This window comes from Mesitornis unicolor, unplaced genomic scaffold (assembly GCF_000695765.1).
Source record: "Mesitornis unicolor isolate BGI_N332 unplaced genomic scaffold, ASM69576v1 scaffold15181, whole genome shotgun sequence".
Taxonomy (NCBI): Eukaryota; Metazoa; Chordata; class Aves; order Mesitornithiformes; family Mesitornithidae; genus Mesitornis; species Mesitornis unicolor.
Genome location: NW_010165906.1, coordinates 1 through 26394, shown reverse-complemented (window position 1 = coordinate 26394; position 26394 = coordinate 1). Strand labels below are relative to the sequence as shown.

General features: G+C 35.9%; 1 protein-coding gene across 1 annotated transcript in view; it reads left to right on the top strand.

Moving 5' to 3' along the window:
- Positions 1–26198, top strand: part of MYOM2 (myomesin 2) — a gene marked incomplete at both ends in the record, with an annotated part of 41718 nt that extends 15520 nt beyond the window's left edge. The window contains 14 exons of the mRNA XM_010194790.1: positions 720–903; positions 4185–4359; positions 6455–6576; positions 8726–8913; positions 11405–11531; positions 16743–16921; positions 17087–17201; positions 17733–17889; positions 17995–18101; positions 20120–20164; positions 20619–20755; positions 24324–24468; positions 24581–24640; positions 26131–26198. Coding sequence (XP_010193092.1) covers positions 720–903; positions 4185–4359; positions 6455–6576; positions 8726–8913; positions 11405–11531; positions 16743–16921; positions 17087–17201; positions 17733–17889; positions 17995–18101; positions 20120–20164; positions 20619–20755; positions 24324–24468; positions 24581–24640; positions 26131–26198 — 1809 coding nt within the window. The remainder of the gene's footprint in view (positions 1–719; positions 904–4184; positions 4360–6454; positions 6577–8725; positions 8914–11404; positions 11532–16742; positions 16922–17086; positions 17202–17732; positions 17890–17994; positions 18102–20119; positions 20165–20618; positions 20756–24323; positions 24469–24580; positions 24641–26130) is intronic.
- Positions 26199–26394: the final 196 nt, after the last annotated feature.

The window sequence follows — 26394 nt, the reverse complement described above, 5'->3', positions numbered from 1 at the left end:
TCTGTGCTTGAAGGAAATTATATTTAAGCTATTTACTGAGCACTTGGGTTTTACTAGAATTGCTGAAAGATTCCATGACTAATTTTTGGTTTGGCTCAACAGTTTATCTGGGAAACCTAATGGACAGCAGACTTCTCTCAGAGTGCTGGTTTGCTGCTCTCTTCCATGTGCAGTTGTGATGATGATTAGCTCAGCTACTGGCTTGAGAGTATTCAAAAGTAATTATTTCACTTGAGGAATGATTTTTAGGAATGTTACATTACTCAACAAAATACATAAAGATAAAGCAAAGCAGTGAGTAAAGTAACATCTCCCCTTTCCACCCCAGCTTTCTGCAGTATTTGAATTAGGATTTACTTGCTTTATATCAAACCTTTGGGTGTTCAAGTGGGTTTTGCAGCACAGCAGAGTAAGCCTTTTGGGACCAATCACAGTTGGCAGTTATGGCCCTAACCGAAGGCTAGCTGTATGTAAGAGTGTGCATATATTGAAGTCTAGACAGGCAGGGAGTCAGTGAGGTATTTAGACTTTTTTGTAGAGTAATGGAATGCGTGAGCCATGAGAATTTGCATATGTTAAAGTGAGGCATGTGAGAGTGTTCCGTCTCATATAACTCTTAAATAAATTCATGACAGGATGCAATACAGCAATATGTTCATTTTTTTGACAGTTCACAGAAGTGATTCACATCTTTTTTTTGTTTGTTTTTGTTTTTGTAGTCCATGGTTGGCAGTGGAAGCTGGCAAAGAGTCAATCCACAGGTTGCAGTAAAATCTCCTCGTTATGCAGTGTTTGACCTTGCAGAAGGAAAATCATATGTTTTCCGAGTCTTGTCAGCAAACAAGCATGGCATCAGTGATCCATCTGAAATCACACAACCTATTCAACCACAAGATACCATTGGTAAGGCATTAATTGTAAGGGATTAATATTAAATATAACTGATATTTTACAAAATGGAAATAGGCAACTCTCATTATAATTAGATTTGTATAACTGCAATCATAAATATCAAATTGATTTATGTTCAATACAGTGAAGGATTTCAAAAGACCAAGTTGCTAAATTTTAGAAACATTCCAAAATTTTCCCAATGATCACAAGTTTGCTTGCTGAGACCAACAATTTTTACAAAGTTGAATTCATTTTAGTTATTAATTCTTCAGTGCTCTATTAATGTGACTTGTCAAGAATAGGATAATACACTTTAATCGCTAACTCAGATAATTATATTGTCTGGCTCAGGTAACTTTATGGTACCTAATTCCCTACAGTTTCAGCTAGATAAGGTAGCCTTTCATTTCTTTCTTAGTATTCTAAGTTGCAAATTACTACTGGTGCAGCATTCCTGTGGCATGCAGATGAGTAGATTTCAGAGAAAGCAGAAGATACCTCTACATATTCAGTAGTAAGTTTCCAAATTAAAATGAAGTGTTTATCTTCGGGACACATTCAAAAACACAAGTGAAAACTTCAGGAGTAGTTATTCATCTTGTTGCTCAAATGTTTGGTTTGCTCTTGCAGTTCTGCTTAAGTCACATGTAACTGTCCCATGTATTGACAGCCGTCACCTTAAGAGCACATCTCTTACTAGTACACTTGCAAAAAATATAAAAAATATTTACAGTATTTGATATACTGTAGTTCACTAAATGTTGATAGATATACTCTTCTTAATGTTTACCTTAATTTTAGAAAATATAATCCATCACCTTTAGCTTGATGAAATAAAAACATCTTTTCCTTTCATGTATTCTTGATTTGATGTCTCATTAATGCATATAAATTATTGAAACCATTCAACATTCCCCAAGGTAGGGAAGAAAAATACTGCATTTATTTCACTTAGTACAGAAAATAGGCTATCCCTTAGGGGTTAACACGAGACGTTCTAAATAAATCATAGTTATAGCTGAAAGCAGAAAGCAGAAGATGCTATTTTAAAGAGAAACTGCAGGAATGTTTTCAGAGATGGAGTTTACCACCGGAGCTAAAATATATCAGACACAAATGGCTCCTTTTAGGTACCTGCATGTAGCGCCATTTGACATTCCTGAGGGTAGCCAAGACAACTTCATGGGGATTGCAATAATTACACAGGACTTATGGGTAGCTTCCTCTCTTGAGCAGAAACTAGAGTATGGATGGGGTTTCCTAGGCCATCCAAAATGATATTTAATATTATGTAACTGAATTGAGTTTGAGATTAACATCTAAATTTAGGTGTTTGCATGTGGACATCTACAGGTGCTCTAGGTGTCTCTGCTCTCACTGTGGCAATTGGAGCCTGGAGGATAAGTTGACTGATATTGCTGTAAGTTGCCCCATGGCACCCAGCTATGGAGTGTCTACACTGGGGTGAGATGAATAATTTTCAGTACTATGCCAACCACAGATCAGAGGCTCAGTTTAATTGGCCAAACAGACATCTAGTACCTTTTCAAATGTTTTTAGTTTGCCATTTCAGAAGGTTATAGGTATTCAGTATCTTTTTAGTCATATCTGGCAGCTCCATGAAGAAGTCTCAAGTGCTCTATAATGACCCTAGATGAGTTTGGGTAACTGAATTATATCCTAGATTTTTTACTAAAATGGCAGCTTAATGACATGTACTTGTAGACACACATAAACTCCTAAATGGAGGTAACTTAACTCCGATTGAACCCATTTGATCTTACAGACTTACTGCATAAAGTACAATAGTGTGTATTATTTTTTATTTTGAGATTGAAAGACTAAATGAAAAAAATGCTCCCTTTCTTTCGTTTTATGCTGCTTGTAGTTGTCTGCAATATATCAATCTGAGGAAACTAAGATGACTTCAAAAGTCAAGTGCTGGATACCTCTTTTAACCTATCATGAAAGGCTGAGACAGTGCCTTAGTTCCTTACATTATGGAAGCTCATATAGATATTTTATAGTGTACAGACTGTATGTTGGCCTGTACTAAGATATTATTCCCATTTAGGTCTTTGTGTCTATGGTTCTATTTATGAACATTCAAGGTATTTAGATCAATATAAACCGACAATGAACTTCAATTTCCTGTAAAGTGAACTGCGTACTATGCTACAGTGGTAGAAGTGTAGTCAACAGACTGAAGGAAGATTCATCCACCTCTGCTTGCTGCTGCTGAGGTTGTTCCTGGATGTTCTAGTTCTGAGTCTCTTAGTCTAGAGGGATGGATGTAGAGGAACTGCAGAGGTCCACTGGATGGCAACCAAGATGGCCAGGACCCTAGAGGTTGTGACCTGTGAAGAGAGGTGGAGGTAGCTAGACTTGTTTCGTTTGGTGACTCACAAAGATGATGGTGCCAAACTGTTCTCAGCAATGCTAGATGGCAAAAAAAAAAAAAAGGCAACAAATTGTAGTTTAGTAAGTTCAGGCTGGGCATACTCTCTTAGAGAAAAGGGTGCAAGAGTGCAATGCTGGAAGAGGTTGTGCAGGGAAGCTGTGAAATCTCCACTGTCAGAAGTTTTCAAGGCTCAGACAAACTTGTGACTGACAATCCACATTAGTGTTGGTGATAATACCCGTCTCAGTGGTAGGTTGGACTAGAGGATCCCCAGAGATACCTTCCAACCAACGTTCCTATGCTTCTGTGAAATCTATCTAGCTAAGTTTAGCTAAACACTTAGCACTCAAACATATGATTAAAGTTGTCCTGAAAAGCTGGTCTTTTTTGAATTGGTATTCACATTAACTGGCTGGAATGCAGTATCTCTTAATGCACTTACAGTTTATGTGGATTTCTTGCCAATGCAGGAGTGCTACAGGGACATAAGCTATACATAAACTTCTTATTTTAGAGAGAACATTTGAAAGTAAGTATTTTCTTATCTGTATGCCGTTATCCACACTGATATTTGAAAATATGTTCTAGAACTCACTCCTCAGAAATCCTATATAAAATCAGACAGGTAGGGAGCCTTTTAGTTTAAAATAAATTTACTTTGAGTAAACAAATAGAAAAAAAAATATTTATATGCACATATGTAGAAATATCAAGATTTACAGTGAAACAAATGTACTGAAATATATATCATATAGCAACATTAACATGGTAGGAGAAGTAGTAGCTGTAGTGATTAAGTATGATGAAAGTATATAGTGTTGGATGTACCTTAGCCATCTTTTCTTTTGTTATATTTTGTAATAGTATATGTTTTCTCTCTTTTTCTTAGTTGTCCCATCTGCACCTGGTCGGGTAGTGGCCACAAGGAATACAAAAACATCAGTTGTAGTTCAATGGGATAAACCAAAACATGAAGAGGATTTATATGGCTACTACATTGACTGTTCTGTGGTGGGATCTAATCACTGGGAACCTTGTAACCATAAACCTATTAAATACAACAGGTATTGACAATACTTCTGTATTTTGTGGAGGTTTGAAAACCGTAAAGTTTTAAGCCAATTCATGTGCTAAGCAATGATTTTATCATCTAAGGTGAATGTTGAATCAATGTGAAGTAAAACAGTGTACAGACTCTCGGACTTAAGCTTTTCAGGTTGCAAGGCAGACTTTCTCCCTGCCTCCTGTTTTTTCTTCTTTCTCTCTAAAAAAAGAAATAATTTGTTTACTCCTTAACTTTGAGTTGTAAAAGCAGGTTCTAGAGACATGTCTCTGTATGTCTTGGACTCAAGATCATAGAATTGTTTAGGTTGGAAAGATCATTGAGTCCAAGCATTAACCTAACACTACAAAGTTCACCACTAAACCATGGCCCTAAGTGCCAGAAATTACTCTCTACGTCTCTATTATGTTATGGGGTAAACAGACCTGATGCACATGAAGAAGAGTAAGAGAAGGAGAGGGAACTCAAAAGCTTTCCAGGGTGTTTCCTTCTAAAGCCCATAGTCCATGGACATCAGGGCAAAGGGGCGGGCCATGTCTGCTATAAACATGCTTCCGCTGCTGAGACTGCTGTGCAGGAAATCTAAATGTCCCATCCCAGAAACATCAAGGCTCCCTGACCTGCTACATCTATGGGTAAAGCACTGTAGCCCCTATTTCTAGATCCCTTGTCATGACACTAGCCCTGTTTATTTCTGATGCTTTCTTACTTCCTCCTGAAAATAATCACACTTCATTATATGATTCTTCAAGTAATTTGTTTTGTGAAAGTCCAGTGTGATTTTATTGAAATCACTTACCAAATGCAAAGTTTAGATGGGTAATTTATATTTTCTTATGGGTATATAAAAAGCACATCATGTTGTTTAGTATATTTTGTCAGTTATTAATTAATTTTGAATGACACTGTATTCTGCTTAATCCTTTGATCAAGTAGACAAGGAATTTGATCAAAGAAAAAGTAGAGATTAATTCTTGGTCAAAGCGATTGGGACAGCACAAAAATAAGAAAAACATTTCATTTGTTCATACGTGAACATATCCTACAATAGAATAGTTCTGTCTATAACTGCTACAATAATCACCTAGATCCTTAGATCAAAACTGAAAGCTATTTTTGATAGCAACTATGACAATCCAGTGAAAAATACAATCCCTTCCCAGAACAGATTAGAATTTAGCAAGACAAAGCTCAGAAGTAATATATTATAGTTTATATTTAAGGTCCCTTACAACCTGAACCATTCTATGATTCTATGGTCTGCCTCTCTCTGATAGATCAACACTACCAATTTAATGAGTACTGTGACTTTTGTTCCAGTGTTCAGCCCAATTATGTTTTACTACATCACATCTTTGTGTTATGGTTTTCATCTGTGCTGGTTTTGGCTGTGATAGAGTTAATTTTCTTCACAGTAGCTAGTATAAGGCTATGTTTTGGATTTGTACTGAGAATAATATTGATAACAGACTGATGTTTTAGTTGTTACTAAGCAATGCTTACATTAAGCCAAGGACTTTTTCAGTTTCTCATCGTGCCCTTCAGCTGCCAGGACAGCTGACCCAAACTGGCGAAAGGGATATACCATGCCATAAGATGTCATACTCAGTATATAAACTGAGGGGCATTGGCCAGGGGGGTGTGATTGCTGCTCAAGTACTGGATGGTCATCTATTGGCGGGTGGTGAGCAGTTATATCACTTGTTTTTCTTGGGTTCTGTCTCTTTTTTTCCCCTGTTGTTTTCCTTTTCATTACAATTTATTATTAATATTACAGATTATTATTATCATTATTATTATTAAGTTATATGTTATATTATTTCAATCATTAAACTGTTCTTATCCCAACACATGAGGTTTTTTTACCATTTTCCTCCAATTCTCTCCCGCATCCCAATGGGGGCAGGGAAGTGAGCATGCAGTTGCATGGTGCTCAGTTATTGGCTGGGGTTAAACCACATCTTCTTGGAAATATTATACTTTGCGAAGCATTCATGAAGTTGAGCTTTCTTATTGTTGCCAAGATTTCATGTTACAACACAGAATGGTTCCTGTAAGATATATACTAATAGGTGATGTTATTTTATTTAACCCAGGTTTGTTGTTCATGGTTTGGAAACTGGAGAGCAGTATGTCTTCCGTGTGAAAGCTGTGAATGCTGTAGGATTCAGTGAAAACTCACAAGAGTCAGAGGCTATAACAGTACAGGCAGCCCTTAGTAAGTATGATTCTGTGCAACTCAGTTTCGTGTTTCTTGAATGAGTTATATATTTTCAGCAATCAACTCCTTTGGTCTCATTTTCTGTAACAGTACATTTTGCAGCTATCAAACACATGCCCTTAGTGAGGTTCATACTCTAGCATGTGGCAGTTCTACATAAAAAAGACATTGTTAAAAGGAAAAAAAAATGTTATTCATAATATCTGATAGAAATATTGGATCAGATTCAGTATAATGACCAGGCTGACTTCTGCTCCTCAGTTGTAACAAAGAAACTGTAAATCTTGATTAAGTTTGATAAGTAGCTTCTGGGTGATTTGGAGTGGCGCAAATCAGTTTAGCATGGAATCTGCCCAGTTTAGAAGTTTCAGGAAACTTCACTATTGTGTGGCTGGACCAAACAGAATATTTCCTTTAGTTACTCCAGGTTGGAGCACAATCTATCTCCTCTGGTACCTGCAGGCAAACATTCAGTGTAAGTGTAATCCATTGTGCAACCTTCAGTAAGAATGATACATGCTCTGTGGAGGGCTGGATAGTTACTTAGAACAAAAAGTACACAGTAGCCCACATCTGGGCTACTATGGTGCAGTTTTAATTTCTGTACAATTTCAGTTTCATTCTGAAAAATTTAAAATATAATATCTTTTCACTACTCCATATGGCCTCCACCTCTTGGAGAAGACCATTCAACAAGCAAACTTGTCAGAAATAATCCTCTAAAAGATTTATAATTCAAAATGGCTATTACAAGATAAATTTGAATGTTACTGACAAACTTACTCTATTTGATTTTTCCAGGACAAAGTGTGTCTCATATGGGTAGGTGGTGCACAAACACTTTCACATCTATCACCCCTTTTTTGTAAATGAACTTGCACCTTCTATTTTGTCACTGTGTGTTTTGAAGTTGAGGATTGCATGGGGTATGTCACCAAACACAGAACACGTGGATCTTACACACACTTATGGGATGTGGATGGCTTTTATCCATTTTGGTAGCCTTAACAGGAATTTAGCAGGACTATTTATAGGCGACTAACATGAGCACAGATAAAATCTTTCCGCAGTATTATTTTAAGGGCACTCATAGGAGTTTGCTATGGTCATTCTTATTTACCAAGAACTGGTAATAATTGCAAAGGGTATGTTTTATGGCCTCTGAGTACAAAAACACATTTAAAAAAAAAAGAACAAAAGGCCAGTTCTGCTGATTGCTATCTGTTTTCATGCTGATCACTAGTACGGCTACAAGATCAGGGACTGTATTAAGGGCCCCTGCTAACATGTTCTTTTCTGAATGAGGTAAGCCACATTCTCTCAAGTTATGCTAGTAATTCAGATGAAAATATCAGGTGAGCTTTAAGGGCAGGAGCTTAGCCTGTAGCACAACAGGTCAAGAAAGGGGTATACTTGGGCAAACTTCTATGCACTGATGGCAAATACAAAACAGCGCTTGCTAGAGAGGTTGTTTGCTAGTAGTAGGGGTGTAAAAAGCTAGGAAAACAGTTTTCTTATTCTCTAGGAAGGTGCTTGGGTGACATTTCTGCTTCTGCTACAGGTGGGTGTAAACTCATGAAGGAAATGTCTTTCTGCCTCAACATAGGTTAACCTAATGAAAGCCTAAATATTTTGTATTCCTTATAGGGCAGAAAGCACTCTCAGTCTGAAGCAGGCATATAATAGGGGGATAGGAGGGGAAAACCATGAAGGCCATAGATCAGTAGTATGACTTCATTTCATTTACATTCATAACATTTTTTTTCTTCCTTACTGGATGATTCTTACTGTATTTCAAAAGTACTTGAGCAGCTTATTTAATTCTTGGCAGGAATAGATCTTCTGATCCATTTCAATCTTCTAGCATAATGTTTGGTTTGGAGACACTTTTGCTGACATTACCAAACACCATCTATTCCCTGTTGCTGTCTCCTGAGAAGGCAGCACATTAGGCAGTTGTTTGAAAAGTTTCCACATTTATTTTTGTAGCTAAAATTAATGTTGATTAGCAGGTTTACAATTACTTTGTTACTGTTATGCAACTGATAGCAATATGCTGCAGAAAACAACAGCAATGTAAAAAAAGCTAAGCAACTTCTACACTCCAGGATTTTAGACTCTGTCCTAACTTTCAACTTCCTTATAGCTTGTCCATCATATCCTCATGGTATCACACTTTTGAACTGTGATGGTCATTCAATGACCCTTGGCTGGAAAGCACCAAGGTACAGTGGAGGTTCACCAATCCTTGGTTATTATATGGATAAACGGGAAGCTAACCATGAAAACTGGCATGAAGTCAATTCTTCCCTTATTATCCGGACAATTTATACGGTTGGTACTTTTTAATCATTATCTTTCTGGGGTTGATTTGTACTATTTCTTTGCTTTGGCAGAGTTCTACTTCCTTGCAGAGAAGTTCTTTAAATACTTACTACAACAAAACCAGGCCCTTCCATTGCGTAGTTTTGAGTGCAGCATACCTAAAAACTGGGGTGGAGAATCAGTGTCACCCCCTGCTATGAAATTCAAAGAACAATAAGGCCATTCAGATGAGGAAACTTTTGAGGAAAAAGTTGTGAAGTACATTTTTCAAAAAGAACAAGAAGAACTATAAAATGCTTCATAAACTATATTCATTAATGAGCACTGTATTTATCACGACTGTAATAACATTCAGAGAAAGGATGGAAGCATTTAGCAGGATAGATGATCATGCTGTCTGTAGAACTGGAGACTTGTATCTCTGATGGGCTGAGAACAAATGTAACTGTCCCTGTTCTTACTCTCAAAATCTGCCTTCAGCTGGAAAAGGAAGTATATTAATAAACCTAGCATTATGCCTCATCGCCTCTTTTCCAGAGTACCAGAGCGATGATTGTAGCTTTGAAATAAATCACTTCTGGTTGCACTTGCAATGTATTCAATGTTTCTTAAAAGGAAAATTTTGATATGAACTTCCATGAAGAAAGTTTAGGAAGATAGGATGTAGCAAGTAATTAATCAATCTGACTTTTGTTAAATTAAGTTAAACAATCAGATTTTATTCCCAAATTCTTCTTAAAATTATTTCTGCAAGTCAGCAACTTTCCTACAAACCTCAGGGCAGAAATAAGTCTTTAGCAAATATTTGACACTAAAGTAGAAAATAATGCTACAGATGAGCTCAGAAGAATGTTTCATGCACAGAAGGCAGCCAGAAGTACTCAGGTGAGTGTATGCTTGTGACTGGCACCTCTGACATAGCAGATGGAGCAGGGATGTTGAGAAAAAAAAAAAGGCAGGTATGATAGGTATGAAAGGGCAATACTAAGCAATGCTTTCCAGATATTTTCATTTTTAATGCATTTATAAACAAATGACTAATGTAAATTAAGGGAAACCATTCAGTGTTTATTTAAGTCTCAGTCCTACCAGTAACTGTACTTGTGCCTGAAGGTGCATCTTCATACATTAGTTTGAATGACTGGAATCTGAAATACTGATGGGAAATAAAAGCAAGACAGTTTTTAGTAGAACAGAATATTTTATGGCATACTGCAAGCAGAGAAGGCCCTGAGATATACAGTACAGCACTGGAAAATCACTAAAGGTTTAACCTACTCTGTTTAAATAATTCTATGGGAACCCCACAAATATTCTTTCCCTTCATAACCTGGGATTTGAAAACTGTTTTTATAGGCTGAGCTGTTATTCTCTCTTGTGAATCACTATATAGGTCTCTGTCTTCAGGAAATTCTATCTGAATTTTATTAGTGCCTGACTTTTTCTAGCTTATGTTGTTTGATTTGGTCTTATATTTGATGCTACTGCATCATACGTTTGTTATCACCCCATCATATGTTTGATACCATTAAAAAAACTACACCAAAATCCTTTCTTTATCTCACATTTTCCCAGAGAATATAGTTATATTTATTAGTGAAAATCTAAAACTGTTCAGTATCTCCACTAGAAGTATTATCCTCAGCTGACTGTTTCTCTTGAGACATATGATTGAATACAATTATTGGAAAATTATGCAAAGGACTGAGATCTAGACTTGTTTATTGTATTTAGGTGGTCTGGAAGAGAGCTGCTACTGTGATGTGCTGAGGGTGTCACAAATCTCATGCCTTATAGCTTGTCTACCTTGACCTCAAAATCTGAGATGGTGATGTGGTGATGAACTTATTAGACAAGTCAGGATTGATTTACTAGGGAGATTTGCAGATGTATAGCATGGATTCTAGCAATCCCATTTCCAGTGCTTACTTCCTCACTTTGTAATGGTAGGTAATAGTGAGAGAAAGACGCATACAAGCCAGAAAAAATTACTGCAAAAGTCTTTCCCAGAGTTGTATCAGTACATTGCTGAACTAATTGGATTGGCTTTTCCTTTAGTTTTTGTTGTTTTCCTTTCTTCCTGGTCAGTCCACTGTGACCTCCTTAGACCAAAATACTGTTCAAACTTTTGCTTAAGTGAATGGCTTGTGAGTAGTCATTCATAGGCAATGAAAGAAGGTATTTCGTGTTAGAAAACTAACTCAGATGTATCTGCTAGTGGTTGTTCATTGGGTGGGCTCCCTGGACCTTTCTTCTCATGCCAATATACTGAGTACTGTTATTCCTAGGATGATGTGGCTGAAACATGGAAGTACAATGTAGATCTCTGCATTGTGTTTAGTATCAGAGTAAAATCTTCAAATTAGATACTTCCAGTACTCCAGCACAGCAGTAAGGCCTGATAATTAACCAATGTCAGAATTCTTATTTCTAAGTATTTAATTTGTTAAAAGAATATAAATAATGACTGTTGATGTATTGAATTGTTTTCTCAAAAAAGGTAGAGGATTTGACAGAAGATGCCTTCTATGAATTCAAAGTTGCTGCTGCAAATCTGGTTGGAATAGGTCAACCTTCAGATCCCAGTGAGCATTTTAAGTGTAAAGCCTGGACTATGCCAGAGCCTGGTAAGTCTATTATTTCATCATTAATTTCAATTCAATATCAACTCCTTAAAACATAGTCAGTGTAATAATCCAGCCAAATTCTGCTGGATGGTTAATTTCTGCCATATTACCTGTTGAATTTGCCATTGCTTCTGAGATCTGTTAAAAGCTACTTCCACATCCCCACAGATGACACTGGATGTCCTGGGAAGTGCATGACCTTTACTAAGCTTGCTGAGTCTGCTTCTGTCACTGTCGTTATCAGCTCAGAGCAGGAAGTCTTTAGACTTTAGTCTGTTTTTGTCTTTCCATCCCCAGACCTACAAGCTCCACCTCACACTCACCACCTATACAATACATAGGCATCCCTGCACCATAATTGCAGTCTATTAAGAATATTCCTGAATCTTCAGACTCCAAAACTATGGTTTTTGTTCACAAAAAAGATGGAACAGGGGCCTGTTTCTTGACAAAGAGGCAAGTAGTATAGTATAGCTCACACCTTGCAACTAAAGTCTCTTAGTCTCAACTAGTGTGGCCTTATTTATGTGTTTTCCCCAGATTGTACCCAGGTGTTGCCTGAGAGATAATTAGTCAGGTGTTAGGACAAATGTGCTAACAAACACACAGTAGGGATGACTGTGTGCTACTACTCAAACATGTGTTTAGGTTGTCTGTCGTTTAGCAGTGTAGATGTAGCTGAAGACTATTAATTGCCATGCTAAATTTGCAAAGCATGTTAAAAAAGAAATTGTGTGAATCCAGGAACCCAGCAAAAGAAAGTGAAACTTTAGTCTATCTCATGTGATCATATAAATTTGTCCCTAGGTATTAGATGTTTAGAGAACTGATTCCTCTGAGTAATGCTAGAGTTCTGTAGATATTCTATGAAAGGGTGTTTGAAGGCCCATTTTCTTATTTTATAACACTCTTGCTCATGCCGAACAACACTTTTGCTGAAGCTGTTTCTGATGTCTGGTACTGATTTGCCTGAACAAAGGGTGACACAGTATAGTCTATAATGAAAACATAAGCACCTACCACTTTAATATATTTCTACCTTCTTTTCCTCAGAATGCTGTAAAATACTGCTGCATTGTTAAATCAAATTCTATTTATGACATTCAGCTCTGGTATGCAATTAAGGATCAATTTTAATACTTGTTTATGTCTTCAGGAGTTCTCTGACACCTACACACATCTGTTTCATGCCTAAATGTTCAAGCAGTTATTTTCTCAGTAAAGAAAAAAAATTCAGCCTCTAAATCTGTTTTTGTAAAACTATTGGAATTTTTAGTGATTTTAAAAAGACATAATTAACATAAGAAGGCAGGACAATTTCAAAAGAAATCATTCAGTAAGGTCATGGAATCACTTACTAGGAAAGACTCTCAGATGTCATCTAATTCAACTGCTTACCCAAACACAGGATCAACTATACTTATCTCATTGACAGAAGCCTGTCTAACTCATCCTTAAAGACTTCCATCCATGAAAAAGGCCAGGTTGGGAAAAAAAATCTATTCCCAATCTTACTATGCTTACAGCTTAAAAGTTTTTCTAATATTCCTGAATGTTTCTTCCTGCAATTTAAGCCTGTTTGCTTCTTATCTTGTCCACCAAGAATATGAAGAAGAGATTATTATTTTCCTCTTGGCAACAGCTTTTCTATGTGTTTAAAGACTTTATCAGACCCCTTAAGTTGAAAAAGTCCAATTCATGCAACATTTCCCCATAGAGCATGTATTCTCTATGTCTAAATAAACTTTTTTTGCTATTCCTCGAACGTTTTCTAGTTGGTTGATGTTCTTGAATGGCAGTGCACAAACTGGAGACATTATTTCAAATAAAGCTTTTTAATGCTGAGTGGAGAAACAGTAACTCCACACCTCCTACAATTATTTGCCTGGTGACAAATTCCCTTCTATTTGTCTTTTTAAAAAACTACACTGTTATGCCAAGTTTACTTGTTTTTAATCCCAGATTCTTTTATGTGAAATTTCTTATTGGAGTTGTTCTCCATGCTTTCTAGCTAAATTCTTCTGATTTCATAAATCTTACCTTCTGGTCTGGATTTAATGACATGGCAAAGCTGTCAATAACAAAATGGTTATTCTCCTGATCTTACCTCCCTTTGTGTTAATTACATTTTCTTCTCATTTTGTAATATTTAGTATAAATGCATCATCGATGGAACAATTATTTTCCTTAAAGAAAGGATCTGTGATTTACACTCTCTACTGTGTTTTCAGAATGTCAATAAAATTGCCTAGTGTGTAAACAAGTGAAGATTACCCTTCATTTTAAATGATACATAAAGAAATAAAATAAAAAGCACTTTCAAGAAATGAAGAGAGTGAAATTTCCATTTTCATAATGAACAGTCTGACCTTTCTACTCTTTGGCTGATTACCTTGTTCTCATTATGAAACCAGTTGAAGAGAGAGTATTGCATTCTTCCTGCTTAAAAAAACACCACAACCAACCCTCTCATCCCCTACAAATTGCCAAACCTGTTAAAATATTTCACAAGCCATTTTTAGAATAAGTTTTTAGCAATGGCTTAGAAATAATGAAATTAAATAATTGAGATTTAAGACTGGGAGAAAGAGGTTGACCCTCTTCCCTGACTTACTAAAGATACTGAAGATTAATGTAATATGCCTGCAATAAACTCCCAGTGTCAATGAAATATTCTTCTACCTTTTGATATGGAAAGGAAGTTTCCTTAGAAAGGCCAAAGCCCCTTGAAGGATTTCCAGCATGAGTGATGGATTCCTTACCCAGAGCCCATAATTATTTCATTCTTCTGCAGAACTCTAGTCTTAGGTATCTTTGTGTGCCTCCGTAAGTTAGCAATGATACCTAATGAATTATTTTACATGACTTTGAAAAAATTGAAATGTCTGTAGTCTCAGAATCCTCAGAACAGAACATACTTCATTACACATTTTCTTCTGATGCATCTGCCAGTGGAATTTTAATTATCTGTGGACATATAGATATGTAGGTTGTAATTTTTAAAGAGCCCTGACAGAGGGCTTTAGGCTTCTTGAAAATGGCAGTCTTTTCATGAGAAATCTAGTCTGCAACAGGTACTTACATATTTCTTTCCTGAAATATGTTTATCTACTATGAGGAACCACTCTTCTACTGTTCTTTTTTTTTTTGTAGTATATTTGCTGAATATCATTGTGACAAAAAGAGGCTCTATTGCAGAGTTCAAATTAACAATTTAATTGAACAACATGTGCAGATCCAGTACATCACTATTGCAGGTTCTATGGATACAATGGAGAAATGCGCTATTGCAGTTTTAAAAGCAAGACTACACTATTACAACCACAAGACATTCACAAGATGCTCTATTACAGCCCACAGGCAATTCATGACAGGCTGCAGACCACTCACAAAATTCACTATTACAATTCCCAGGTGATTCATGGAACACACTATCACAGCTCACAAACAACTCAGAATACCACACGTGTATTAGTCAATCATCTGCAACTACAAATTTAAAGCCTGCCAAATATTCACTTACCCCTCCAGGTAAGGGCTCCCACGTAAGTTACCTTGGCTGGCATCCCGACCAAGGGGGAATGTTCTCATCACTCAATGGCTGGAGAAGTAACTCCCCATTTCTAGCGTGAATCTTGGAGTTTTTATTTCCTGATGTATGCGACAGCAGGCAGCAGTGTTTCTGGGTGGATTAGACCACCTGGGGTGTTTGTCTTTAGCAGTGTTTCCCCTTATCTTTAGTTATTCATGGGTGATGTTCCCTTCTGTATGCTCTGTTTCTTGCATATCTTTGTATTGTTTGGTCCCTTGGAGCCAGACAGAAATCCTCCCGCTTATCTTTGTCTTACTTTTAGGTAACTTAATAGTGGTTTGATTGGGGCTCCGGGTTGGGGGATTTCAAGGCTCAACTCAGGTTTCAGTTCTTTGAATGATGCAGCTCTGCCCTGTTTAGTTTTCTGCTTACCAAACAACTCAGGGCTGAGCTATCTACAGCTCCCCATGGGTTGTCTCTGCAGAAATAGGGCCTCAAGGCAATCTAAAGCTGAGTTGTTCCTGCAACCCCCCATGAGTTGCCTGGTGCACTGGACATTACTGAAACCTGTTTAAACTATGAGCCAGACTGATCCTTACAATCATCCTTTACAAATTTCATGTTCATTCATTACTGGTTGACATCCTGTAGGCTGGAATGACAATCAGGTTTATTTGTAAAGTTTTTCTACTCTTCTTTATTTTAAATGGTAAAATGTCCTGTAGGTAAAAGTAATATCTTGAATTAGGCCAAACTGACAACACTGAGAAAATCCTTAAGTAAATCTCAGGTACTTTCAGGTATTGTTACTCTAAATTTAAAGCACCAGAAGCAAGCTTCCAACTACGTTATTTGGCTGAATATCAGTATTTTGTCATGGATGTTTTCACCATTGTAGTAAACTGATATGATTATGCCTTTATAATCTACTGGTAAAAATAAATATCAAGAGTATAATAGAAGAGAAATGCTACAATTCAAACTGAATGGCACTAGAACAGTTAAGTGAAGGAGAAGGAAAGTGTAGTAGGGAGTACATAACCTGGTAGCTGCAAAGGTATGAACTCACATTTATTCACAGAACATCAGGATGTTTTTGGTGTAAATAGTTCTCTTATTAGATATCCTTCTTCTTGGCTTTCATTACCCACCTCCAATGTAAAATTTTTCTGTCAGGGAACAAGAAACTTGATCCAAAGTCCACGGGTGCCAGTGGGTTTTGGATAAATCCAAAGAATCATGGTCCATGTACACCAACAAAAATTAAAAATCCTCATCCTAAATTGTGAACCTGAGTCAGGCTCACTGAAGCAACTTTGATGTGGAGCTGGTGAATTAAATAATGGACAAGATAGCTCTGTTAGTTGTTGGAAAATTTTAAACCTCATGGATTTTCCACATGAATAACTTTCCCTTAAAATGCACTTACTGAGATCTAGCTAAGAATGTATGCTTCAGAATACTAATGTCACTTACTGCATAAAGCAGGTATTGCTGTATGCAGCAATGAGGGGAAAATGACCTAAATACCACATATTCCAGGTTTACTGTAAAGGATGAGATTTTTTGAAAGCAAACACAGTCAAAACAAAATTAAAGCGGTGCATTTCAGCCTCTACAGAGCCTGTTTGCAAAAGTTTATTATATTAAAGTGAACTTTCAATATTGAAATATTTTAGGTCCTGCCTATGAGCTCACGGTTTGTGAAGTTAGAAATACATCACTGGTTCTTCTGTGGAAAGCTCCTGTGTATGAAGGCAAAAGCCCTATTACTGGGTATTTAGTGGACTATAAGGAAGTAGATACAGAAGACTGGATTACTGCTAATGAAAAACCTACTTCGAAACGTTATTTTAAGGTAACATTTTAATTAATTAGTGGTCATTCAAAACGGAGTACTAAAAACATCTGATTGAGTACAACAAAGATGTATGTTTGAACTTGGGCTTCTGCTGACATATTCATATAAATAAAGGAGTTTAGATTGTATTTTAAATTGGCTTTGCTCTTTATCTTGTTCAAGGTCACTGATTTACATGAGGGTCATACTTATGTTTTAAAAGTTCGTGCAGTAAATGATGCTGGGGTAGGCAAGTCATCTGAGATATCTGAACCAGTGCTTGTCGAGATGCGGCCAGGTAATGAACTGTTTTATCTCTTCTGCTTCTAAAATACTAAAATACTTAGAAGTGAATTTAATCAATCTGATTTGGTATTGTAGCACAGATAAGTATTTCAATAGTTAAGAAGCTCCTAGAGTTAAAACTTAAATAAAAAATACGAAGACAGAAGCACTGTCAAGACTTTTTGCTTTACTTACTACAGGACATATTTGATAATCAGTTATTTTAGTTTTTATTCTCATAAACAAAGGTGCTGATTTTTGGAAGGGAAGCTTCGAGTGATAATAAAATTAATTTACATAAACTGTTCATATCTTCTCATACTCAGTTTCATTTTACAGATTTATTATTTTTAGTATTCCTTTTTTGTGTAGAGTAAGAATCTTGCTAGTATGTGATGAAGAATCAGCATATGACATAAACATGATTCAAGATCTGCAAGATCAGTATCTGTCAGTGAAGATGGACAAAATTTGCATAAATTTCTGAATTGCAACTCAAAAGAAAAATGCAGCCTTGACATTTGGGTTGATTCCTATTTTGCAGGAACAAAAGAAATCTTTTCAGGTGTGGATGATGAGGGCAATATTTACCTGGCTTTTGATTGCAAAGAAGCTACTGATGCATCTCATTTTGTGTGGGGTAAATCATATGAGGAGATTGAAGATACTGATAAGTTTAAGATTGAAACAGAAGGAAATCAGTAAGTCTTGCAAGTCTATCAAATTATTAGAAGTTTGTCCTGTTAAAAGATCACAACAACATGAGAAACCCTGTTAATTATATCCCTCTTTATTGATGATTTCAGTTCTAAGCTGTATTTCAAAAATCCTGATATATCAGACTTGGGAACTTACTCTATCTCAGTTAGTGACACAGATGGGATTTCATCCAGCTTTGTTATGGATGATGAAGGTAAGTTCCTTACCATCTCAAGTCTTTCTTCATTTTATCACCTTTACTGCACTAAAAATTATCCAAGACAAAAAAACGAGCGTCACAACTCTCACATTTTTTCCTATGCATTAAGGATAAACAAAAAAGACCAGACAAATGGCTTTGTGTGATTACTTATTTTTCTGATTATCACAATAATGAAATTTGGGATGACTTAAGGCAATATTTTCTTTAAAAAAAAAGCTAAAGATTATGCCCAATCAGACTTGTTTTCTTTATGCTGGGACTATAGTTCTGTTTGCAAATATTGGTTATACTTTCAGTTAAGTGTCTGAAGATATTGCTTTTTTCAGTTCTGTGAATCTCTTTCTCTGGTATGTCAATTTTGTTGTGCTTTGTCTTTATAGCCTTTCACATCTTGTAATAAGTGGTTCTATGTCAGCTGTAAAGCTGCCGGCAGACCTCGGCTTACCAAGGAGTCTAATATAGACCTTGAGGCTGTAGATAGAGTTTCATATAACTGTGATGCAGAGTATCTGTGAGAAGAATGTGAGAAAAAGGATGTTGCTTTAATGAGATTTGAACACATTGAGTTAAATTATCCTTTGGCATAAATTCAGTTAGTTTTGCTTTGTTTCATTGTAGCTGTTTTGTTTCATTGGAGTTGCAGTGAATTTGCTTCAGTCTGACTTTGGTTTACCATTGAGAGGTGCTGAGGTGAAAGGCAAAGGCGGAGACTTCGCTGTTTTTAAATAGCACAAAAATTACTTTGGCTCTTTCCCAGTCCACAGTCTTTAATTGCTATGCCCAGTTCCTTAAGTATGAAAATCCCTCTAGTTACCCTTTTTCTAAGTTATTTAAGGAAAGGAGATGAGTCTGAGCATGAGTCGGATTGCGGACAGAACTTTTATCATGGTGTGAACCATGTCAAGCTGCCCATTCAGGGTGGGTGTTCAGAAGAAATACATGTGCAGCCACAAAAAAAATGTTCTCCAGGACATGGACCATTTATGTGGACTCTTGTTTACTACCAATATCTGCTTCTTCTAAGGAAGCTAAACTTGTAATATTTTCAATTTTCCGATTAAAGCTGTAGGAAAAGACAGATTCGGGTTTGACCATGGGAACTTCCCTTTGACTTAGTTCTGAAGCATTACTGTGAAACCTGTCTGTAGGTCTTGTCACTGTCAGTTCTACTTTTGCAGGCTTTTTGGTATAAGAGTACTGAAACTGTTTCCCATCCCACATTTAGCCTGTGTTTTTCCTGGTCGTATTTGTCACTCAAATTTACACTTTTGTTTGTACTGGATCCCTACACAAGTGTCAGATTTTGTATCTTGGCACTGAAAAGCATTATTTTACTTCACACTTCCTCAAATGCTAGAAATTCTCTTGTAATTTTGCTAGATCCTCAATGATATAAATGCTTGTTAATGTCCTCTGGTCTTTATCTGTAGATTTGGAATTGGCAAGTGTTCAGCTTCCAAATTTTTATTAGTAATGAATATGATAAATAGGGTTAGTATGAAAATCTAACAAAGTGATTTCTAGACTCTCATGCAGCCTTCATGACGATTTAGTGCATGACATAGAACTTCATGTACCTTTTTCAGACTGATTTGCACTCAATCTTGTTTTCTGCCGCAGTAAACCAAGCTTTTCAGGGTCAGCGTCAGAAAGGAAGTCAGCAGATAAAGGAACCTCATACACTGCTTAGAAGCTACTGTCTCTCATCTCTCATTTAAATCCCACAGAGAGTTCAAAATAGATGTTGTCCCTTTTTTAGCTTTTTTTATAAGAAAGTTTGCATGAAAATGTATGAAAAGGAACACTTGCTAAATCCATGTATCAGAATTTGGAATTTCTTAAATCTTATTTTTCTTCAGTCATCATTTTCTGAAGAGTTAGTTTAGGTATTTCACATATGAAACATAAGGAGATTATCTGTTGATGCTGATATGTACCTTCTAGGACACTTGTTTTCTGAATGTATTTTTCAGAATAAATTAAAAAATGAGTATTTTTCTTAATTTCAGAGCTTGAACGTTTGATGGCATTAAGCAATGAAATAAGGAATCCGAGTAAGTTGAAGACCTGAATCTATTTGATACTTCTAGAAGAAATACAACACTAATGACTGGAGTTCCAAAAAGGTTCTTCCTGAGACAAGGGCAGCTTCATTTTTTATGGAACAACTTGTTTCCTTATTTTTCCATTCACTTGGAAGAGTATTAGTTTGCAATGAATAAAATAATAATTGTCTAAAAGTCTTTTGAAGTTTAACTTTGACAATAGGTTGCTACTAGCCAATTCCTTAAACAATGTGCAAGCCATAAGCAGTAAATTCTTTTCTTCCTTTGAGAAACTAATTTAAAAATCAGCCAAAGACTACATTAGATGTCTTTTCCCTGCAAAAAATGTATTCTATATCCAGCATTTTGTAAATAATAGATATTACTAGTGTTTTACTACAGTAGCCCATTTTCTCACAAGGATTCATGCATTATTGACTTTTGATTGCTTTTCTTTCTGTAGCAATACCGCTGAAATCAGAATTAGCTTATGAGGTTCTTGAGAAAGGAGAAGTTCGTTTCTGGATTCAGGCTGAAAGCTTATCACCAGATTCTTCCTTCAGATTCGTTATTAATGATAAAGAAGTGGAAAACAGTGATGTAAGTACATATTGAATGCGCTATGTATGTATGATTTTTTTAATTAAGCCTTTATGCATTAAAAGGTATTCTATTTTTATAGTTGCTTAAAACCATGTTTAAGGTCTGATAATACCTGAAAGGAATACCAATTTTTAATTTGAATCTTTTTTGCGATATAGAATTCCTGTTACAGGGTGACCCTATTTCTATTAAAAAAAAAAAGAGACCAAAGTTTAACCCACAGAAATCCATATTCATTTTGGGTAGCTAAATGACCAACAGCCAAAGAGAAGGAGAAATTAGACACAGATCAGTGTTAAATGCATCTGATTAAAAGTAGTGCACAAATATTTTTGGAAAAATAGCTCAAGACAAAAAAAAGCTGTTTCAAGTACAGTTTTGAACTTCAAACCATCAAGACATGCTGTTCCTAGAGACCTCCTGAAGCTGCTGTTACTAGTTTTACTTATAATGTGGGAGGCACTTGACAATGCCACAATGGTCATAGATGTAAAACTTTTAAGTGGTGTCACTTTATTTCTTTTTATTTTACTTTGGCTTAGACACTAAATGGGCATTGAATGGCTGCATGGAGATGAAAGGGGAGGCCACCAGCTTCCTGCATTTTTATAGCTCTAGGAAGACCTTTCATAGAAAGGAACACAAAAAAGTGATCAGATTGGGCCGAGGAGAAAGCAAGGTTGTGCCTTTGCAGGGCTGGCATATGGTTCATCTACTAGGCATAAAGGAGAGCAGTAGGCATATCTTTTCCTATGAGGGATCCATCTCCAGTGCAGCTGTTTGAAAGGTTCAGTTTATTCCTGAGGATGCAAAGCCTGGTTTTGGCCAGAGAAGTGGAAGAAGTGGAGTTTGGTCGTTTGGTTTTTTTTGTGTGTTTTTTTTTTTTTTTTACCTTTTCTTTAAGAAGTAATACACTATAGCAGTGAAAGCCTGAATATTAGTGACTAGGTTGTATTGAAATGACAGTATTCTGTCTTGGCAATGTTAGTGGAACATAATGAGCTATTTTTAGTTTGCATATGTTTTGGAAGTGTTGACATCAGAGAGAGTCTTGACTTGGAACTGCATTACTTCACCTCTTTAATTAGTAACCCACAGGTGACATTTATGTTTTGAGACTGATGATATTTTTGTGGAAAGTCACATAAAATCCTAGTATTTATGGTGCCCATAAAATCATTGAACTTCATCTTGCTGCATAATGGCAATAGTTATAAGCCTAATTACACTCTAAAACCTGCCTGGAGACTGGGCTACAGTCGCTGCACATGTTCAATAGTCCGTTACGCTGGTGAATTGTAGTCTGATTCTTGACATTGTCTGAAGTGATAAATCTTTCCTTCTAGGTCCTAACAAGGAATGGTTTCAGTGATTTCAAAATAAACTGACAATGGAGCAAACTGGGCTCAGTTTAATCAGAATGTCATTTTAATCTTTCAATATTTTTTTCCTTTACCCAAAAGCAAGAAATAAAAAAAATAATCTAGAAGTATGATAAAGGATCAGATTAGAAATTACATATTGCTCGTCTTTTCTGCTTCTGGCAAATCTCAATTTAACATTTTCCTGGAGAGCTCGTGAAACAAATGTAAGTGATGTCCTTGACATTTGTGGGTGAGAGACTATAAACGAGAATTTGAATTTGCACTTTTTGATAGTTTGATGAAGTTTATAATTTCTCTTTTTAACCTACCCGGCCTGTCTCCTCAACTCTTACCAGTGAACTCTTGCATGAGTAATTTTTCTACTTGATTAATTAAATCTTGTCTTATTCTTTGACATCATATCTTTCTTGGAACTATATATGGGAAAGTGCATATCCAAATGGTATGAACATTTTCCCCTGTTATTTTACATAAAAGTTATACCTCAGTCTCTTACCTCTAAGTAATTTATTTCATAAATTGTTTTCCTAATCAATCTGTTGGTTACTGCTTTGTTAATTCCATTATCTTTTCTCTCTCTTCATTCTTCAGTTACCCCATTAAGATTTAAACTAGTACTAGTTGTATGTTTGAAGGTACCATCAATGAATGCTAAACATCTTGAGTCTGTCTAATCACTATTCTTCCAGGCTTTTTGTCCATACAGCAGTTAATCTGTTCTTGAGGCTGGCCAGGAGGTGTTCCTCAAAGCTGAAGCAGTTACACCTTTAGGAGATTTCCTACTAATTTTGGATCAGTATTTAAAGGTTCTTTCACTTAAGGAAGTGGTTCCAGAGGGTTTAATAAGTGGTAATTTTACTAGCTTTTTCCCCCTTCCTTCTTTCTTCCTTTTTCCTAAACTTTATCTACCGGTACCTACTTTTCAGTACCTTGTTCTAGTTTTGGAGTCCAAAAAGAGGTTAATCAAAACATTCTGTTTACAGGGTATCTTGTCTCCTTTTAACAGTAATGCTGTCTATAATAATGTACTGCATAGAACTCCTCCTAGATGTTGACATTTACTTTTCTGTCCCATCTTGAAAGGAACAGTTAATTTGTAATATCCTTGGCCACATAGGTTACCTGAAAGTATTCACCAGGTATCTTCCGTGGGTTATTTTTGCTTTGCTTTAGGAATCTCTTAGTTGAGATTCAAACAACATCAGTGTTAGTGGGACACAGAGTCCTCATGGTTGTTACTCACTGAATGAAAGAGAATATTACTTCTTAAAAAGGGGCTGTATCTAAAACAGTACCTGCAAATTCAAAACACATATTTTGCAAGTATGGTCCAATATTTGCTTGCAATTTTCTGTTTCCTTGACAATGCCTGCCAATAATTTATCTTCATGGAATATTTAATAGAAAGTAAACACAAAAAGGACACAAACAGCGAAAAGCATAATTAATTTTGAATTCAAGTCAATATTTGCTGTTTTAGGTATTCTGCTAGCACTTTAGTAGATAACTGGATTTTGACAGAATTCTAATTCTTTTTTGCTGGACTTGGTTGATCTGTTTAGTTTCCAGAAGCTTTGTTAGTTTTGCACAAGTTACTGTTCTCATGGTCTTGCACTTCATTGTTTGAAAACAGTACCTAGCATTAGATGAGTAAATCATTATGCCTTTCTAAATAAGCTTTTTTAGTGAGAAAATAAGATCCAGTATTGAGCTGCCACGTATGCCTCAGAGTTATTTAGTAGTGAAGACTTTTTGCATTTGTTTGGAGATCCACATTTGTGTCTACAAACATGATACTTCCAGCTGTTTCTGAACTCTGCTAGAAATAGTGCTTCAGTCTTACAAACCCCCCTGTTGAATTGGAAGCTGTAATGCAGCGAAAGGCTGGCTGTGTATACTCTTCTTCAAACATACATAGTGCCACAAACTATTATTTTTAAATCCAAACCAGCTGTATTATGTTTACTTGAGGATTCTAAACACAGCTGCACACAGAGGTTTCTGTTATCACTGGGATCTTGTTGTATCATAGTAAATAAAAGCACAACCGTTTCCATGGTTTACAATTAAAAGGACATGAAAAAGATTGAGTGTGGAGGCAGAGATATAAAACAAGACTAATTCAATAGGCAATCATAAGTAATTTCTACTATACTAAAGTTATTACTTGTTTATTTCAGAGGCATAAAATAAATTGTGATCATTCAAACGGCATTATAGAAATGGTGATGGACCGATTTACAATTGACAATGAGGGTACCTACACAGTACAGATTCAAGATGGAAAGGCCAAGAACCAGTCCTCATTAGTTCTCATTGGAGATGGTACGTTCGCTGAAGCATTGGAACTTTGTCTTTGGTGAAGGAATGAACTTCAATTATTCTTTGAGTGGTTTTGCAGCTAACTATTTTTTCATTCACCCCTTCTGAAATCTAGCATTCAAGGCAGTATTGGCTGAGTCTGAGCTCCAGCGAAAGGAATTTCTGAGGAAGCAAGGTAAGAAAGAGTAGATTGGTGACTCTAGGCCCAGTGTGCAGCTAATGATGCATCCCTGTACTAAGTACTTCCAAATTCTATTGAGTTCATTGGAAGATGAGTATATTGCCCAGTTTGAGGAGATGCTGAACCCTTGGTGGATCTTATTTTCCAACATTGTCATATGATACATGCAAATTGTGATAGTACTTTCACTAAGTTGAGCAGAAAAGTGGGAATTCTTACAGGGGGTTATCTTTGCTCAGCATCCATGAGACGTGTGGCTACTATAGGCTCTGATCCAACAAAACATTTCAGCATTTTAAGCATATAAATTGTCCTTTCAGTATAATTGACGGAAGAGTAGACAGCATAGTGTCAGACAGGGAAGATTAAAAGCCTGAACTTCTTGTTTCTGTCCAGGCAAAATTCCAGGAACCATATATATATTTGTTCTTTAGTTGTTATACAGTTACTTTGCTATATACTTATTATCAATACTGCTTGTTGTTGAAAGTAAGCATTACTAACTGATACCTAATTCGAAATTCTATCACTGTAAAAGCCTTAAAAAATTGAGTTTGGAAAGCACATGGCTTTTAGGTTGAAAGTAGCAATGATAATTAAAAGCATTTATTCTAAATAGTGTAAGTAAGATTCTCTACATAAGCAATGGAATTCTATGGGGGTTTTTTGGTGTTTTTTTTTTTTTTTTTTTTTTTAAGGAGGAGGGTTTGGATTTAATAGATTTAGGAAAGAGATTACACCACTTACAGCACCAAACTCAAAAGATTTTTCAGTTCTCAATGATTTAAGTGAAAGCCTGGAACTTTGCTACCTCCCAGGTCTGAATATTGCAATTATGGGCCCTGCAGCCTGCAGCTACTAAAACATATAAATTTACTGACATGAGTTACCACAATATCTTTAAAAAGGCTATATATGTCCGTAAATCTACTTAAGGATATATAAATATTTGCAGGATTGGAACCTCAGTGGGGAAAAGCAGTATCTCCTGCTCTGTTTGTAACTTTTAATACATTTTTTAACATTATATAATTTGGACAAATAATGTCTGGCATGAGATTTTTGCTTTGAATGTTTAATTGGATGTTTGGATACATTTGTTTATTCTCCAGTTCCCTTTACATTAAATATATTGTACACATGTTTGTAGCTATTCTGTTCCTTTCCTATGCTTAGTTGGCAATTGGGCATAGAGATATTTAGTAAACTAATTTGTCTCACTCACTGTTTTACATTTTGGAGTACTATATGACTGATCATACAGAGATGAGCCTCAGTTTTCTAAACTGTGCTGTAGACACCTGGGTCAATATACTAAAAACTTACTGCAGGATTTTCCTTCTAGAGCACGTGTAGTTTAAGAGTTCCCTCTCATCGTTCTAGTGTAAGGTTGTTATAGTTGTCATCCTTTTTCTTTCTTTCACTAGATCTCTCTGATACTCTTCGTTCTTCAACATATGCTTAAAGGCAATTTTGTTTCTTAGGTCCCCACTTCTCAGAGTTTTTGTATTGGGAAGTTACAGAGGAATGTGAAGTTTTACTTGCTTGTAAGGTGAGGAAATATACTTGAAATAATTTGTTAGAATGTGTCAATTAAAAATTGAGGTAGGAAAATGTGAGGAAAGATTTTGACATTTTTAAAATTAGAAGTTTTATATGGAAACTTTTAAAAATTATTTAGAAATATTTAGATTCTAAATTATTTAGAATTATTTAGAAATATTTAAAATAAATATTTAAAATAAATA